General features: G+C 30.4%; 2 protein-coding genes across 4 annotated transcripts in view; both read right to left on the bottom strand.

The window, feature by feature from the left end:
• Nucleotides 1-13065, bottom strand: part of LOC113392016 (ATP-binding cassette sub-family G member 1-like) — a 34759-nt gene extending 21694 nt beyond the window's left edge. For 2 of the 3 annotated variants that reach the window (XM_064215935.1, XM_064215937.1), the window contains exons 1-2: nt 12781-13065; nt 1309-1456 (exon numbers count right to left, since the gene is read on the bottom strand). In XM_064215935.1, the coding sequence (XP_064072005.1) occupies nt 1309-1456; nt 12781-12877 (245 nt within the window). In that variant the 5' untranslated portion in view covers nt 12878-13065. Of the gene's footprint in view, nt 1-1308; nt 1457-9722; nt 9953-12780 lie in introns of those variants that run through there. The other variant, XM_064215936.1, reaches the window with a different exon arrangement.
• A 2045-nt stretch (nt 13066-15110) lies between these two features.
• The window catches only part of LOC113392009 (ATP-binding cassette subfamily G member 4-like), a 30308-nt gene continuing 27383 nt past the window's right edge, over nt 15111-18035 (bottom strand). The window contains exon 10 of the mRNA XM_026628208.2: nt 15111-17963. Coding sequence (XP_026483993.1) covers nt 17619-17963 — 345 coding nt within the window. The 3' untranslated portion in view covers nt 15111-17618. The remainder of the gene's footprint in view (nt 17964-18035) is intronic.

The following is an 18035-nucleotide window of genomic DNA, read 5'->3' as shown; positions in this document are numbered from 1 at the left end:
ATACCTACAACGCCACTCGCAAGCTCTTATTATCCAATAACATAATTTATCATAATTATATACAGCAATGTATCGTTATTATTCAATAATGTAATACAATTTGTAATTACTTTATTATAATGAAAATTATATTTCATTATTAATTAATTTAGGTTATATTGCTAAATGAACAGAAAATACTCATTAGTAGTCAGTTTTATTTGATAGTAAATTAAAGGCCACATCGCATGGCATCGGATCGGATTGGAATTTTTCATGACTGGCAAATGAGCCACTCGATGTTAAACGATCACAGCTATAGACATTGGTTCTGTAAGAAATTTGGACCATCCTTTTCGACGCTAATAACCTTGGGAACTAAGATGTTATATCCTTTGTGCCTTGAAGTTTTGAGTAAGAATTTTCTAGAAGAGCATTCTATTTCCACTCAGCAACACAATCGGCCATATTCAGAAATCTACCATCCTGGTAACTAAGTAAATGGCTGTCACTGTTGTTTTAGCAGACATCATTTAAAATTAAAAAATTAACGAGACAATCAAATCCTCTATCTCTAGGAACGTGTCCCATAGTGTGAAAAACTGGTATCCATATCAAACGCCTGAGAAGTTCCAGTAGCAGCGTTTCAATTACGTGCATGAGACGTAAAGAGCATGATGTGATAAGGATTTGATTTACATCACGTGATCAGCCAGGAGCTCCTTCGGGACCATACATGTCGACTGTCAGAGCTGTCGGCGAAGCGGCCATTTTTCAATTTACGTCATTACATCGTCAGTTTCGGATGTTACTTAATCGAATGAATAGGTATAGAATACTATGTTAACGCATTGGAATAACGAAATTCGTTTTGTCGTGTTCGTAATTTGTTGTATGTTTTCGATTATCGTAATTAATTTCGTTCTAATAGCGTAATGCTAACAATTTTCTGATGGCATAAGTTATGCGGGGATATGCCATTGATGTTTCATGTCATATAATTCAACGGCCTCGTGGTTGTAGATCTCTAGGCCCTGACTTCAAAGTTTGGAAAAATAAATAACAAATAAAAATCTTTATTGTATGAAGAACGTAATTAAATACAATCAGTATATCTTTGCATTATGTGTAAAGTGGATATTTATTTGTGTTTATACTGATTATCTCCAAGGCAGACAAGTTTAAACTCCATATATTTAATTTTTTTCGACTAAATAATTAGAATTGTCACAAACTATCTATCTATATTAATAATTTCGTACTGTTCTACGATAGACCCGATCAAAACATATTTTTAATTAGAAAAATGTATAAAATTAGTGGTCATACTTCCGTCCAGCTAATATTTTCAGCAGTGTAGTCTTGCCAGCTCCTGAAGGTCCAAGTATGAAAGTCAATCGGCTCGGTCGGATGGCACCGCATGCATTTTTGAGAATCACCTGCTCATCAGCTCGTTTATATGGAAACCATATTTTTTCTGTAACAATAAATAACTTATAGGCAAAGGCAATACATTTATACAGCATACATAATGAAATAATTAATATCTAATATTTTAGAAGATGATATATTCTATTGGTATTTATATACGGAAAAGTAACGTTCTCTTGAGCAAAGTAATACGTTTTCGTTTCCATTGCGATCCAAATTCGATTATTCTTCATAAAATAAAACTCAATTTAATCGTAACTGAGGGCCAAATTTACTTATTTATATCGGTAATGACACGATTTCGATTATATTCCAATCTAACTTCGACCGAACCGCAACTGGATCGTTGTGTAAGTAGAATAGGAAAATGGCTAAACAGCAACGATAACGTTGCGATTTGATTGCGATGAAGTGAGAATTTGGTAGTAACTTATTGTTTACTTAGGAGTTAGTCTAGGCCGTGCCTTGGATTGCCTACCCGAACAGAGATGGCTCCTGAGTTTTGTTTACATTTAGCTAAATTTAAATATATATCCCTAAAATGGGTATGGTATCCTTATCTATAGGAAAATTTAAACATTTTACTTTGAACTAAGATGTTCCAGTAACTAAAACATGTGAATGTTAATTGCAAATTTGCGCGCTCAAGCCCACCAAGCTTCACCAAAGCCGTAGATTTCTAAATTATTAATTTTGGGTATGTGCGTTTCCAAATTAAGCAATATAGTAATGTAGAATCATTAATTCATAAATATAAGATGGTTATTTTTATTACTAACAGTATTTCAAACGGGATATTTACCATGTTTTTTATTTTTATTTGGTGGAGCTCGATATTTCGACATTATCTATGAATGTCTTGTTCACGAGACTCGTGATTAAATGTAAAATTGTAATTTATTATTATAATTAATATAAATTCTAACATTTAAACTTATGATGACCATTTATAAATAACATCATCATGATATGATATTGACAAGCATGCTGCAATCCATAACCCCAAAGGACTGTTAAATTTGCGCTATATGCACATTTTTTTGCGCTTACGTTGCAAACGCTGGCCTACGAGATAGATCAAAATAATGTACTACAGTAAACCTCAAAAAGGTCTACAAAAAAGTCCGCGTCGGTATATTTCTATCTCTTTGGTATAATCCACAGTTACCATTTTTTATCCTCTACTTTTTACAAGAAATAATGGCTTATTTACGAAATGAATTAAGTACCTTAAATACATTGTGCATTTAATATAGATCAATACGGCCCTGTACAGTATATAATTTAAATGGATATTTTCGAAGATATTACAGATTTAAAATGAAGGAACATAGCGGTTTGTATTGTCTAATGACGAAAAATCTGTCAACGTTTTATATAAAGACATTCTGTAGTATGTTTAGTATGAGCATTGCACCTGTGCGAAGCCGGGCGCGTCGCTAGTTTATTGTATAAACACATCGCAATGTCGTCGTAATAAATGTTAAGTGTGCAACAAAATAGTTGAATCACCGGTATGTGTACTGCAACTTAACTATACTACTATACATTACTCAGCCATGTTTAGTTCAATACGAGTTAAAAAAGTAGTCTCCGCGTGCTAGAGCTATTTGTGTTCGAGTTACTGGATTGCTTTATTGTATAATTACTACGAGAGATTTCATGTCAGATTAATTTGCGAAATTATTCATTCAGATTAATTTTGTACATTACTATGTACGAAATTAAATACATTATACATACATTGAATTAAAATATTGGAATCTGTTACTACAGGAAGTACCATAAAAATATATTGATTTATATTAGTGTATTATTATTTGTAATGAGCGTATAAGATAAATAATTTATTTCTGTCCAAATATATTTGGTAAATAAGTAAAATAATTTAATTTATAGCCAAAACATTGTGATAAGCAATAAAGGAATATCAATAGTTTATAATATAGGTCACAACGCAAATGTGATAAGTTAATTTTATTTGATACATCTATTCATAAATTTGTTTCGGTTTTGGAAAATAAGCTAATATATGCACCACACGGGGTAGACTTATTTTTCTATGCGTTTGTTTTTCAAAGTTTATATATTTTAGTTTAGTAATCTATGCACTTCGTCGACGTCCAGCTACAATATGGGCGTTCAACATTATTACTGTTGCGGCTTGAATCTGGACGAGCACAGGACCGAGGCAGGATACGGAGTGATAGGCATATGGCCCATACCAAATGGCCTATACCGTGGAATAAAGAAGGCTGTGATGATAATCATCATCAGGACTTCGAAAGGAAATCAATGAAGGAAATTCATTTTACCATATAGGCGGCTCACTTACAATATACTTTTGAAATATATTTTTTTCGATTGTTATATGCAATACTAATACAAACAAAATTATAGAATTATGACATCTATAAAAATCTTGTCAATCAAAAAGTAATTTAGCATATAAAGATAAATAAATACTTTTGTGGTTTTTGGGATGTGAGTGATCAGAATAGACAAACAGGACGCACAAATGTAATTATTTCTAGGCCACATATATATTAGAATGTATATTATCATAGACATTTTTAAACGGAGATCCTAGTTAAATACACAATGTATTAAAATAAAATACAGATGGTTTTCGGGTAGCGAGCTCATATCTTATAAACGAAATTATATTTTTTTATTCCTTTTTTTTAATTATATTTCACTTCATAATTATAAATTTAGGCATTTTACATCTGCTGGACATCCCGTCATGGCCATATTGTGTAATTAATTTTTACTGGTCTGACCCGTAATGTCCCGTCTGGTCTGGTATGTAATGCTACAGCATCTTCCTCTCAAGATTGCTTACATACGTCTAGGTAAACTGTTTTATTTTAAGTTGTCAATAAAATTGATTAATTATACTGAGGCACTTTTGAAGTTGAATGCTATTAGATTTCTTTTTTGTCTTCTGACGATATTATTCAAATATGATGGGGATGATATAAACATGGATGAGATTCAACTGACAGGTCAATAATTAAAAAGGTTGCCAATGGCGGTAGCATTTTGTACTACTTTCAATTTGAGATGGATTGTAGTTTAACTTGAAAATGTAATATATAAAAAATACACTACGCCTGCCCTAGAGTCCTAGATAACTTGTTTTACAACTTTTCACTTCGAAATATGTGGGAGCTCATTTTTGCTAATCACAGAATGTGTACACATAGCTATTCCGTCACCGCCTATCCATTCTCATCATTTTCCTCGTTCATTGGTCAAACGACATCCCCGTAGGCTGCTCTCTCCGCAAGTCATCTCGCTCGGTCAATCGGCGCCAATCTGCTCTATATTTGATCTGTGGCTGTGATAATTGGACGTCGGATGCTCCGTTTCGTTTGCCTCGGCTACCAAATCAAGTGTACTGCCCGAGCTGGGCTGTTTGAGAGATTGAGATTCTACTGCAAATCTTTATTTGATTTCGATATTGCGAACTATGTAATAAAATTTGATGCTAAGCATTTCTAATGTAAGAGGTAAACGAAAACCAAATCTGTTACTCATATCTAAGGCTCATCTTCAGTTGGATGCGCATGGTGATCGTTTCTTTTTCCGCTGGAAACACGCGTTACGCTTTTCCCCCACGTGGAAATGGGGGTTATTTGGGACTCGCCGGTGCCCAAGATGTTGGCGGTACACCGGAATACCCACTAAAAAACCAGCGGTACACTCTCCGTCTCATCGGCGGGCGCCACGGGGTTGCTTTCGCATGCTATCGTGACGACGCACGGTGATCCTAGGTTACTAAAATACATATCCTTTCTCATACTGACTTCGATTTCTTCAATAATATTATATTATCTGGTAATAAATGCAACCTATCTAAAATCTCCAACTAAAAACGGAATAAGTGAAAAACAAAACTTCGTATTACACGTTTCATGATCCAACTTTCTAAGCCTCTTGGAGTTTAGTTCTTATCTCTTAGCACTATTCTTAGCACGTGCGTAAGATAAATCTATCGTACCTCGCCATACATCTTAGACATTACGTCTTAGCTTAGATAATTTCTAAATTGCAATATAAGTATAAGATTAATGCATCATGTGTTCTTGACCCATAAAATTTATGATCTTTGAGATGATTTTATTTATTCCCTAGAAATTTGCTTCTCATATTCTTTGTTTTGTAGTGTTAAAGAAACAATATGTATGTTTCTATAATTTTTATTTTGGTTAAAGCTCAATAAGGTCCAGTGAAGAGTCTTTTTGAAGAAAAATGTTTATATTTAAAATAATATAGAACACTTCACGCCTCGGCTTGGAAATACCTCATGCGAAGGCTGGTTCTACAGAATGGTTATGCGAGGTTGAAAATGCCTTAAAAATCGCGATGTTGTGGATTTCCAGACATTCCTAAGGTGATGTGGATAAAATTTGGATTTTTGACAAAATGTTCGTAGGTGAAATGCAGAGGCCGGGATTAATCCAAACAATTCTTCCGGATATTTCCCGTGAGTATTTGTTCTGCACAAATCCAAAGAATCAAGCAGGTCAAAATCGATAATTCAAGCCGCTCTGTGATGAATACATATTTGTCTATATGCTACCTTTATGGATTTTGGAAACATTTAAAGAATATTTAATTTCATAATATTTTGTCAAGAATTGGATTTAGGCATTTCGGGTTTCATTTTCTACGTTGCATTATAGCCGTGCTAGAACGAGGTAATTTATAATTATATTAAGGAATACATTTAAAAAAATTACATTACTACAATGAATAGATTATTTGTGTCGTGTTGGTGTTATTCACCTTCCATCCACGGCACACACTATATCTAGTAAAAGTATTTTCTAAGTGCGTACAAGTGAAATCGTTAATATAACGGTGGAGTATATCATTATGTGTAAGTGTGAATTAAATGTTGTAAGTTTATTAAATGAGGCTTTTTAAATTTCAGGTTTGTCTGAGAAAACCATCAGCACCATTACTAAAGACGGTGAATTTGCTGCTTCCACGTCTCGAAAATCTTTCCACCGAGAAAAAGACACATTTAATAAAAAGTAACACTGATAGACGATTTTGATCTTTGTGGAGTTAGAAATAGAATACATGTACGACGAAATATACGCAGTCAGGAAAGAGGTTCCAACTTTAACGAAACTTTTATGAGCACTTTTAAGAGAAGAGTTAAAGATCAATATTGACTTAAAAAGAACACGATGGAATTGAAAAAAATATTACACAAGTAAACGATGGCTCGGATACTGAGTCTGATAGAACTTCTGATTATTCGTTCTCTTCTGATGATGTCCATTTAGATAATTCTTATTCTAAATAAAAGCTTTGACCAATCCGTACTTGTTTTTATTTATTACCAAAAAACTATTATATAGTCAGAATTTAGGAGCATTGGTACAGATATAATTATATGTACATAACACGCCTCACCACGCCTACATCCATCTAAGGGTCTGTCTCGTCTAGCTACTAGCACCTATTGCACCGAAACTTTTTGCTATAAGCTCTTTAACATTTACCTGAAGTTTATCAAATACGTCCATGGTGAGTTAAAACGTAAAATGATGTAAATATTATTAAATTAACTTATCCGTTACAAATCCCTTTAAGTGACAAGTTCAAGTTAGATTTTAGAAATATAACAGTTCTTATACATAAAAATCTAAGTTTCACATAAACAACATATTCTATAACAGTTCAATTTTCTCTAAGGGTTTGACAATTAGACTGATGAGTATGGGTTCCCTGTTACTTCAATTTTCTTCTATAATTCTATATCCATACAATAACTCCGATTTTCTATATTAATTTTTCGTTTGACTTAGAGTCCAATTTAGCTTGACAATTAATAAAGATTATAGTACTCACAAATGATCACGGCACACTTCACTCACTACAATTCCGCGTCAACTTCGTACTCCTGGCCGAACTTTGTCGTCGTGGGTCCACTCGTGACGTCAGCTCCAATTACTGACGTCACAGCCAGGTCTTCTTTCTGACTGAATCCCTTGGCTTCACCAATCCAATCCAATCTCCAAGGTTGACACCATCGATGACAATCCGGCACCTCGTAGAATCCAGAGAGGTCCGCTAACCGGCTCAAAGGACCATATTATGTACAACCCACACAGTCGTACATAAGCTTACTTCAGGAACCAGTAAAACACTTATATTATACAAAGCCTCCAATGAAAAACAAACGTGACGTGAATGCACAAACGAGTTTGTATTTAAATATTTTTCATAATCAACCTTTAATTTATTCCATGAATTATTTGTCATCAGCATCAAGTGTGCATATGGTGTGTGCAAAATTTCAATCAGTTGAGTGGAGCTAATTTAAAATTCAGTTAGATTTGACTCACACGAACTAAAAATTTAAATACTTAAATAAATTATATATTGTTTTAATTTATTAAATGTTTACAGAAATGATTTCAATAATATAAAAATGACAAAAAAAAAAACGAAATCAAATAAAACTTTACAAATATATCTAATATAAATAAAAAACACTCCAAACTTTTTCAGTAACTTTTGTACAATGGTACACAGGACGCTGGCAATACTCTCTGAATATATAATAAATATCTCTGAATCGCAAGACTCAGTTTTTGAATTAAGTAAGCGCCAGTTCGTTCATTTCCAGAAGTGTAGGCCAGTTTTTTAGAAAGGTATTTTATTAATTTTTAAGTATCCGATGACCATGGATGTAATATTTTTAATTTTAAACCCAGCCCTGCAAATTTATACTCGATGGTCGAAGCCAGTATTAAGTATTTGAGCAGTTTAAGTGAATGTACCAGATTTACGGGACGTGATCTGGTGATCTGCCACGTGTATACGAAAGTTGCATCCAATAAAGACACGTCCTACGACCTGGCACTATAGTAGCCGTTTGGTTCTAAAGTAGTAGGAATCGATGCTGTTCCCAAAGCAAGACGAAATATGTCATTAAGAGATCCAATGTGATATGAACGGCCAACGCTTTTGCGACAGCTGACTTAATGGTGTCCGAAACGCTTAACACATGTTCGAAGAATGAAGACATACGTTGACCTTGGCAAGTATCCTTGATACCATTTTCATTTTGATTTGTATATACTTAAATAAGTTCTCAATGTTGTTGTTGTTATAGCTTAATCTTCTAAGTATGTTTTACATAATATAAAATTCAATAAACTTTTTATCGTATATTTTATGATCATATAACCACTGTGGACTGACAACTGTTAAGTGCTCAATAGAACAATAGATTTTGTTTCTGACTGAATTTATACACTTTACGAATATTTTCCGTTTCCTTTATACGACTTATGATTTTTGTATAATACGTCGCGCAATTCTTATTGAAAATATTTTGTTTATTTTATAATTTTCGCCACTCCCACATTATCTATTATTGATATACCTATATACGAATATATTACCTATTGCTTGGGTTACATAACACTATATGAGAAACTTAATTGTATTCTTCCAGTTGGTAAAAAATAAGCGGTGACAGACGGACAGAGAGACAACGAAGTTATATTATAAGGGATTCAGTATTATCATCAAATGTACCAAGCCATATTTAAATTATTTTTGAAGTTGTGAGTGTTATGAAAAAAACTATAAACTTTATTAAAATGTTTAAGTCACAATTAAGACGTTTAATTATAAAATTCGAGATATAATTATTTACGAATTTATGTATATTATTTTATGTCTTACATTATTGTTTACGTTACGAATATATGTAGAGATTTATTTTATATTTTATAGCTATATGAAAATAGTTCAATCAGGATTAAGAAGTTAAGGTTTCATCTACTCTTTTATTAGTAGTTTTGAATTTTTCTGACAGTATACTAATTCGTACTTTGTAAGTTATTTAAATATACCAGCGGGTTAAGGTCATACATATTTTCGCAGTCTCAATAAAATGTTTAACATAAATAATTGAGAATTAAAAACATTTTATAAAAATTAGAATATACTTATATATTATAATAAATTGTTAGTACATGCTTGCCAAAACTTTCATATCTTTCAAAAATATTCGTTTCATTTCGTTTTATAAATATGAGATCATTTAATTTATATTTAAAATTGTGTGTTTAAAACAAGCAATAGCAAAAATATAAGGTTTAATTAGCGCGATGAATAAGTAAATATTAATGAAATTGTAAAATTAAGTCAAAAAACGAAAAAAAATTGTTTAATATAAAATTAAATATTGTATAATTGTATTAACGAAATAACCGTTTTTTTCTAATATTTTTTGCGGTGGTAGCATTAATTACGATATAAGTAAATATATTTACCGGAGATTTTGATGACGAGATCCGTAAACACAATGGGATTTTCTATTTTATTAGTATCACCACATCCAACTTCAACATCCATAGTTACTGACTATTGGGACATATAATTCATATGATACAGTGTAACTGTTAATTTGATAAAATCGCGAGTAGTTTGTATGTGCGGAGGAGTAAGAGGCAACTGACGAGTATTAACGTTTCACTTCAAACAATCGTTGTCAGATTAAAGTGGGGAACCCACTACCCGACTGTTCAATCGTGAAAGTAGTGCGACTAGCGAGCGCGGTAGGACTTTGCGATATCATGATTTTGTATGATCGAATTGCGTAAACATAATAAATAACGAAATCACCTTACACAAGCAATAATATGCTTATTAAGAAGATGAATGTTACATATATTATACGAATTCATCATTTTAATTTCAACTAAGGTTTTATTAAAAAAATAAGGATTTATGCCTATATTTCTAATTATATTTATTTACATGATTTCCTTATATTTTGTAAAGTTTATCATCCTAAACTTTTTTTTAAATATAAAATATAGTTATTTAAATAAACGCGTTTCTGATAGAGTAGTGCGTATGAACTGTTTATCTTCACGATTTACCCATTAAATTATCTATATATATATGAGAAACACGTTACGGACTGGCTTATTACTTTAAAAGTGGCAACATATATGAACTCGCAACTAATATAAAAATGGGCACGGTATTATCGAAATGCACTGTATAAAATAAAAAAGTAAATAAAAATCAAAACATTTTTGAGTACATTATAAAGTAAAGTGATATTACAAAGTAATGTAAATGTCGTATTGCTTCATAGGGCTGCTCCAGCACTCTTCTTAAAGGAGAAGGAACTAGGAATTAACCACACTTATCTAGTGCGTGCGGATGGATATTATATGAGAGACAATGCCCAACGATATTTTCTTTCAAACCACGAGATAAATTATAACCTCAAATTAAGCAGATAGAAACTCCGTGGCGCTTGTCCGGAATTCAAACTGTTTCAAAGGTGTGTGTCAACTTATTAAGATTAATTACTTTATAGTAAAAGAATAATTATTATAGGTGTATAATATCATAACGATTTAATTATAAAACTCTCACTTTTTTCACAATTAATTTTTATTAATTTTTGCTGTTTTACTTTTGGTGACGAGTTTTTGTATTCTTTGGAGACTGTACTCAGAAAAAACCATAATATATTATTACAAAGATTAAAAAACTTTAACTAAACAAGAGTATTTTTTATCGTATTCCTGAAAGAAGAACACAACCGATGATAGCCATAAAAATTAGGTAAAGGAAAATTTTGATATTTATACCTTTAATAAAATATATAAATATCAACTGATTGTGAAATCAGTTTAGTTAATTTAGAGTTTATATTATATATAGCGCCAAATTCGGAATTTTGAAATTGAAATTTTCGAATAAATAAAAACGTTTCAAAAAATTTATTTCTATGTAAAATAATTTTACACGGCAATAAGAAAAAATAATACTAAAAGTATATATATAACATTAATTTGGTTTTGTGAATTCAAACAAAATCCGAGTTTAATCAATATCGGTCATGAAGATGCATCTGAGTCTTATTGTGTTTATTTAGTATGATAGTATGATTATATTATATTTCTGTCACTTTTTAATCTCTCACGGTTAAAAAATTAAAAGGAGATACCAAAGACAATGAGATTTAGACAGAGACAATTTTAACAATTGTTATATTCCTTACAATGTCTTCTGTCCTTACCTGTCAAAGGAGGACTGATACATTTTGCGGACAAGCAAACGGAATTGCAATTTAACGGAGAAATGCTGCAAGCATTCTTTCACGTGGTCATGATTTATACAATCCCTATAATAATTATGATATTTATATGGATTATTTTTCTTAATCCTCAACGTAAATGCTATTTTAGCTTTAGCGTTATATTAGTTATTTGAGTTATAATTAGATGTTCCGAAATAGTGTTTTTTAAGCTATAGGATACATTATTTCGAACTCATCAATGAATCAATCAAAATATACTATACTATATACTTAATTCAGTAGGTTTTTACAAGCACTTTTATAATCATAATTTTGCAGAACTGTATTAAACGTAAATCTACCACCGGCTTGGAATGTAGATTCTATCGGCAGGAAACTCTGCAGTTAAAATTATAATAACAGTTATGTACACATTTATGTGCTCATTTTTACGCGATATATTGACCCTTGATTACCCGAAATGAAACTTCCTTTGTCCAGTTTATCAAGAATGCCAGCGTTATTTCAAATATTTACTTGATATATAATTTCAAATTATAATAATATTTATAAATATACCTATAATTAAATTAAATTAATAAATTAACTCTAAATAGTAAGTTATGAATAAGATAAAAAGTTTGATTTGCCAAAACTATTTCTGTTACTAAAGTAAATGTTTAATGAATCACAATTTTTATTTATTACCGATGACATAAAACTGTTTATTAATTTAAATAGGCTGTAACAACTTATATTACATAGTTCACCTTAGAATGAGATCTAAAATAGAAATATGTACATTTATTTATATCTATGTAATGTTTTCAACATGGATGTAATTATAACAATAATAAAGATGTTTATTTATTCACTACGCATTAAAGCAATAAATATGAGAAAGAAACAGAGTATCATCTTAGTACATAAATTCAATAAAAGAGAATATTTTAAATGTCTTGATATTCCGTACAAACATTAAATCATACTTATGTACTGAATTATGTCATAAATTAAATTATAGAAGACAAAAATAGGGCTATGAAACCACTTTAATACTCGCGTTGACTCGACACAAAATATTAATGAGGAATTAGTGAATCCATCATAATTTTTTAACATATTTATAAAACAAGATAGGTTATTTAAAATTCCATATTATTTACCCTTAAACTCTACAAATAATTAAAGGTTATTATTATATTTCAATTACATGATAATGGGTTAAAGTTGTGAAATACGTAGAAAATATATTCAATATAAATTATAATTACAAAATAATATCTTACTTTTAAAGTATGTCTTGACGCCAAAACTTATGTTGTTGAAAACCAAGTGATAACCATCTTCAAGACTAACGTCGTCTCCAACGTGTTCCACGTCCATTTATTAAAGTTAAAAACAACTTTTTTTTATTTTTTAACACTTTATTTCTTATGAAGGGACAGGAAATCGTCTTCCCACTGCGTAAGACGTGCGGAAATGAACAGTTGACTTGGTTAAATAACCCGCTTGTATGATTCTTTGTATATCATAGTTAGTAAAGCGTAACAGAATCTTAAAGATACAAAAATATTTTAAGACTGCACTCCGTGAAGACTGATTTATTTTATCAGATACAGTTGTATTTTCATTATCAATTATTATAATTCGTTATAATTATAAGATTACGTTATAACTATACTTTTCTGTAATTGCGTTTGCGTTCTAACAAGAATTAAAGCATATTGAGCGAATGCATAGAAACTGGTGCGAAGTGCACAGAATTCATTTTTTGCTACAAGGATTATAGAGATTGTTAGGAGTGAGATGGTCTAATCTGATCAAATTCTTTTAATATAATTATGCTAAAGAAACCGTCACTAAAGAGTAGCAAAGTAAGAAAAGTTTTGTCAGCTTTCAAAAAGGTAAGAATATTTTTTTAAATCTAAGAAATTATAATTATAATTTAACATTTTGTTAATTTATTATTGAATTCATCATTATTTAAGTTCGTTTACCAACGGCCCAAACTCGTCTGTGAAGTTGGAAATTCTGTCTCCCTGGACTTTATATTTATTTATTCGTTGTTGGACTTTTGAAATATAAATGTAAAATAAACCAGTTGTAGAATTGTGTTTAGTTTTTTTAAGTCGAATAATTAATTGTAATTTATTTTAATCTAACGAAATTGCTGAAACCATAATAATAATAAAAAATACAGATATAAAGAAGTTAAACTTTACTATTATAAAGTTTAATTTTTCTTGGAATTAATTATGAAATTGTGTATAAAATAAATATACAGACGTAATTAATATTTTTATTTACAAGGAAACAAAAGTGTTAAGATTTCGCGATCGATTTATAATTACTTATTATGATAAGAAAATCCAAAAGAAACTCTTATTATTTTAAATCATTAAACACATTAACGTTATAAATTACACTAATAATGTAATAATATACAATTTTTTTAAATTAAGGTAAGTAAATATTTATATATTTGTTTATAAATTCATAAAATAAAAACTATTTTTTTGTCTTAGCACAATTAAAAATTTTGTTGTTTCGATTTTTAAATTAAAATGTATATGTGTTTCTTGTTATGATTATCAATTTTGTAATAATTAGAGCTATTTGAATGCTTATTAGGATAACTGTTAATTAGATAAAATAAGTGATTAATGTTAATTGTCGTGAAGATAGTGAACGGTTTCGTTAAGTCTTATTACCTATGTCGTGATTTTATCTTTGTTTGTGGGCATAGGTTATGAAACATTGAGTTTTATTATTAACCTCGTGCTAATTTGACATATTTAAATGTTATTTGGAACGTTTTTTGTAGGAAATTGCCTCTTTTTTTTGGATGAAATTTGTGCAATTTCTTTTTATATTTCTACTATAATCACAGTATCTTTATAATACGAAATAATAGAATAACTCATTCTTTGTTTAATTATAATAAATGTATATAATATATACATTATTCGTATTTTTCTAAATATCAAAGTAATATTAGTATATGTTTTTATATAATTAGTTATATTTATTTGTTATTTACACGTTTATTATGTACGATTCATAGAGAACCGAGCACGTTATAATAGATAAGGACCTCTCGGCTAATAGTTCTTCTAAGTTAGAATGAATGAGTGATGAATGACCTTCCTCAACAAACAATAATATGTAGCCCCACTTTACTCTGTTAAGCAAATAAGAACCCTATTACGTGAATACTAGAGACGTGACGTAGGGCTAGAAAATGCTGTGGTAAATAAAGTAGCACAGCAAATGAAGGCTACACAAAGCCTATCGACAGCGAATAATATGTTTGAGAATTTTCTGTCAACATTTTTATTACAATTGGATTTGTTGGATCGATATAATTTATTCAGCAACTAAATTAAAAGGCTAATCCTGAAGTTTCCTTCTTGGTTTCTTGGAAAGTGCTATGCCTAATCTGCGTTCGAATCTAATTTTAAGTCGCATTGAAATAAAGATTTATGCACACACTTGACACATCACATTTTCGGTAACCGTTTTTGTACTGATCAATATAAAGACTGTTGTTTAATTACTGCACGTAAAAAGTCACAACTCAATCAAAAAGAAGAAAAAGGAAAAAAAAATGAATACACAAATTACTAATATTTTTATTTTACAAACACCAGGTATATTTATAAATTAACATTGACTGTAATTGCTCCATACTTATACAAAAATCTCATTTTATAAAATAAAATTACAGTAATTGCTATACAGACTAAATAGCTCTAAATCACAGATCAATGTTTAATGCCTGTTTCGATTTATGCTATTGGAATGTATCCTTAGACATTGTACCTATTCGGGATATGACTGACAGGCTAGGCATATTAAAATGTCATTTATAGAGAATGTATAGTACAGATCATCGACCGGCTTATTTCTTAAAATTAACATAACTTTGACAACAAATATTACCCACGTAACTATAATATAATCTGGATATGAAGTGTTCTTCACCTCACCTAGCGATTCTAACAATAATCTTACTAATATATTTACAAATTATAAGTCGTACGTTTATTAAGCTGGCAAGTATATTCGATACTAGCTGCTCCTGCTTTCAACCACGTTAAACTTGACTGCCCTGCACCTATGGATCGAAGCGTGATGTAATACAATATTATCTTCCTCTATAATTTCGCTATTTAGTGCAAAAGGATTATTTCAAATAGGACTGGTAGATCTTGGGAATAGCGCGTTCAAAAAGAAGTTTCCGCTTTGTATTATTGGTAGAGATTTATTTGCTATGTAAATAAAATGAAACGTTCTGTGTTAAAAGTATAAATTTCTGGATAGGATAGACGTGAATTATGTTTTATGTCTTCGATAGAAACTTAACACATACATCGAATAATTACTTAACGAGTTGACATCCATGTGGTCATGAGCATAGACTTGAAATACAATAAATTGAAAGGGTTTTAGAAATTACCCAAACAATCCCAAAAATCTTATAGGTTTCATTCAATGAGGTATCATTAAGATCCAATTTAATGATTTCCGCAATGTGTTCATGTATAGACAGACAGAAATTATAAAAAGAATGTATCTTTGGTATATCAATAATATAAAAATAGACTTCACTCGAGGAAATTAAGTTATAAATACAGGTTCTTGCGATAAGAACCGATAAGAACCGGCAAGAAATTCGGCAATTATTATTACTTTATAATACTAAAAATATACAATAATTATTACATTTATGGAATATAGATACATGTTCGGGGTTTTATAAGGCCTGCATGAAAATAATATAATAATAATACGCTTTATATAAACAATATGATCTTTTATAGAAAGTCTTATCTATGAATAACTGTGACGTAAATGTAAGGTGGATTTATTATTAATAATTTTATTCTTGAAATAAAAAATAACTTGCCTCATAAAGTATGTATTAATTTTGCGAAACTTGCTTGGCGTGTAATAAAAATATGATCTATTTATTCAATAAAAAGTCGATAATGTATTATTTTCATGCAATGTCCATGCAACTTTAACGTAACAAAGATAAGCTGGGCTATATTTCAATGGGCTAAGACAAATGCATTCGATTTGAGCCGTAACGATTTCTATCGTCTTTCTTCCGTTACTATATGATCAAGTGATCAAATACATACAATGTCATTTCTATAATTCTTCATCGTTTTCTAGAAACGAATTGGTCGATCGATATGCAACTTATCTAGACCCCAATTTACTCATGATTGTAACTTTATAAGAACTCGCATAGAATCTCACTCATAAAATATTGACAACCGATTTACCCTTACAAGAAATATGTCGTAGCTTTCTGATGTTTCTTAATCGTGTTCTGCAGTGCAATTCTGTGAGAATTCATTTCGTAACTCACTCGTGAAATGTTGACATAAGACGTACAGTGATACGCCATTATGATACGTGTATCTTATAAATTTAATAATTATCATAGTCAAAATTGCATATCACATTCTGACATTACACACTTGTTTTCTTCTTATAGAATATCTCTACTGCGTTGAGCTTCAAGTTTGTTCTTACATAATGTGTACTGGTTTATAAACATATTTACAGATCACATATAATACATATAAATCAAGATATTAATTTTAAAGAACACATCGTGAGCAAGAGTTGTGCAATGAATGTAATTCAGATGAGCAGTTTGAAGGTTTTAACAATTTCCTTGCATCCGTAAAGTTGATAGTTATACTGTTAAATGTAGCAAGAGCAATTGTCTCGTTTGAGATTCTCATCACCAAACTACATATTTAGGGGAATATATTGTATTATTAAATGTAACAAAATTTTAAAAACATATCTAAAATTATATATTACTCTGATAAAATATTTATTTTAGGTTCATAAACTCTTCTTTAAAACTATACAAAAGTATGAGCAATTGTTTTGTAAATCAGTAACAATTTTCACTAAATCTTGTTATTGTTCACTATTTTGGTATTTGTTCTTTGATTAAACGTCATTTATTATTAACTATGATTGCATTTATAAACACTATGTAACGTAGAATATGTTTCAATTGTGTATGCGTCAGTTCTAATCACAGCCATTTTTAAATACGCCAGAAGTCTTTACCCAAAAAGTATATGATTGAGTCTCACCATTTGCTCTTTAATCTTAACTTTAGCACACCATAAGAACAGGCTATGAACACAAACGCGATAGCAAATAAAGCGGCAACGACAATTGAGAACTTTTCACCAAGCATTCCATTATCTTTCAAGAACTGTACAGGATGTGCGTAATGGCAGTATATTTCTGTGCACAAAAGTTTCGGTCGATCCATTCCAAAAATTGATATAACTAAACCAGCAAGCCCGTGTTTCAGAAACGATAATTGAAACAACCATCGCATAAAAACAGGCGCATCGCTGTATCGAAGAAAGAATCCAGAGAATATTGTAAACGGCATTATGAAAAACGGCCCGAATACGACTCCATTCTGTAAGCAAAAATAAATTTAAAAATACGTTTTCTTATTAAATTGCATTGATTAAAATCTGTTTTATATTAC

The sequence above is a fragment of the Vanessa tameamea genome, chromosome 10, assembly GCF_037043105.1.
Source record: "Vanessa tameamea isolate UH-Manoa-2023 chromosome 10, ilVanTame1 primary haplotype, whole genome shotgun sequence".
Lineage (NCBI taxonomy): Eukaryota > Metazoa > Arthropoda > Insecta > Lepidoptera > Nymphalidae > Vanessa > Vanessa tameamea.
The sequence above is the reverse complement of the archived record's forward strand: the minus strand, read 5'-3'. Positions and strand labels throughout refer to the sequence as shown.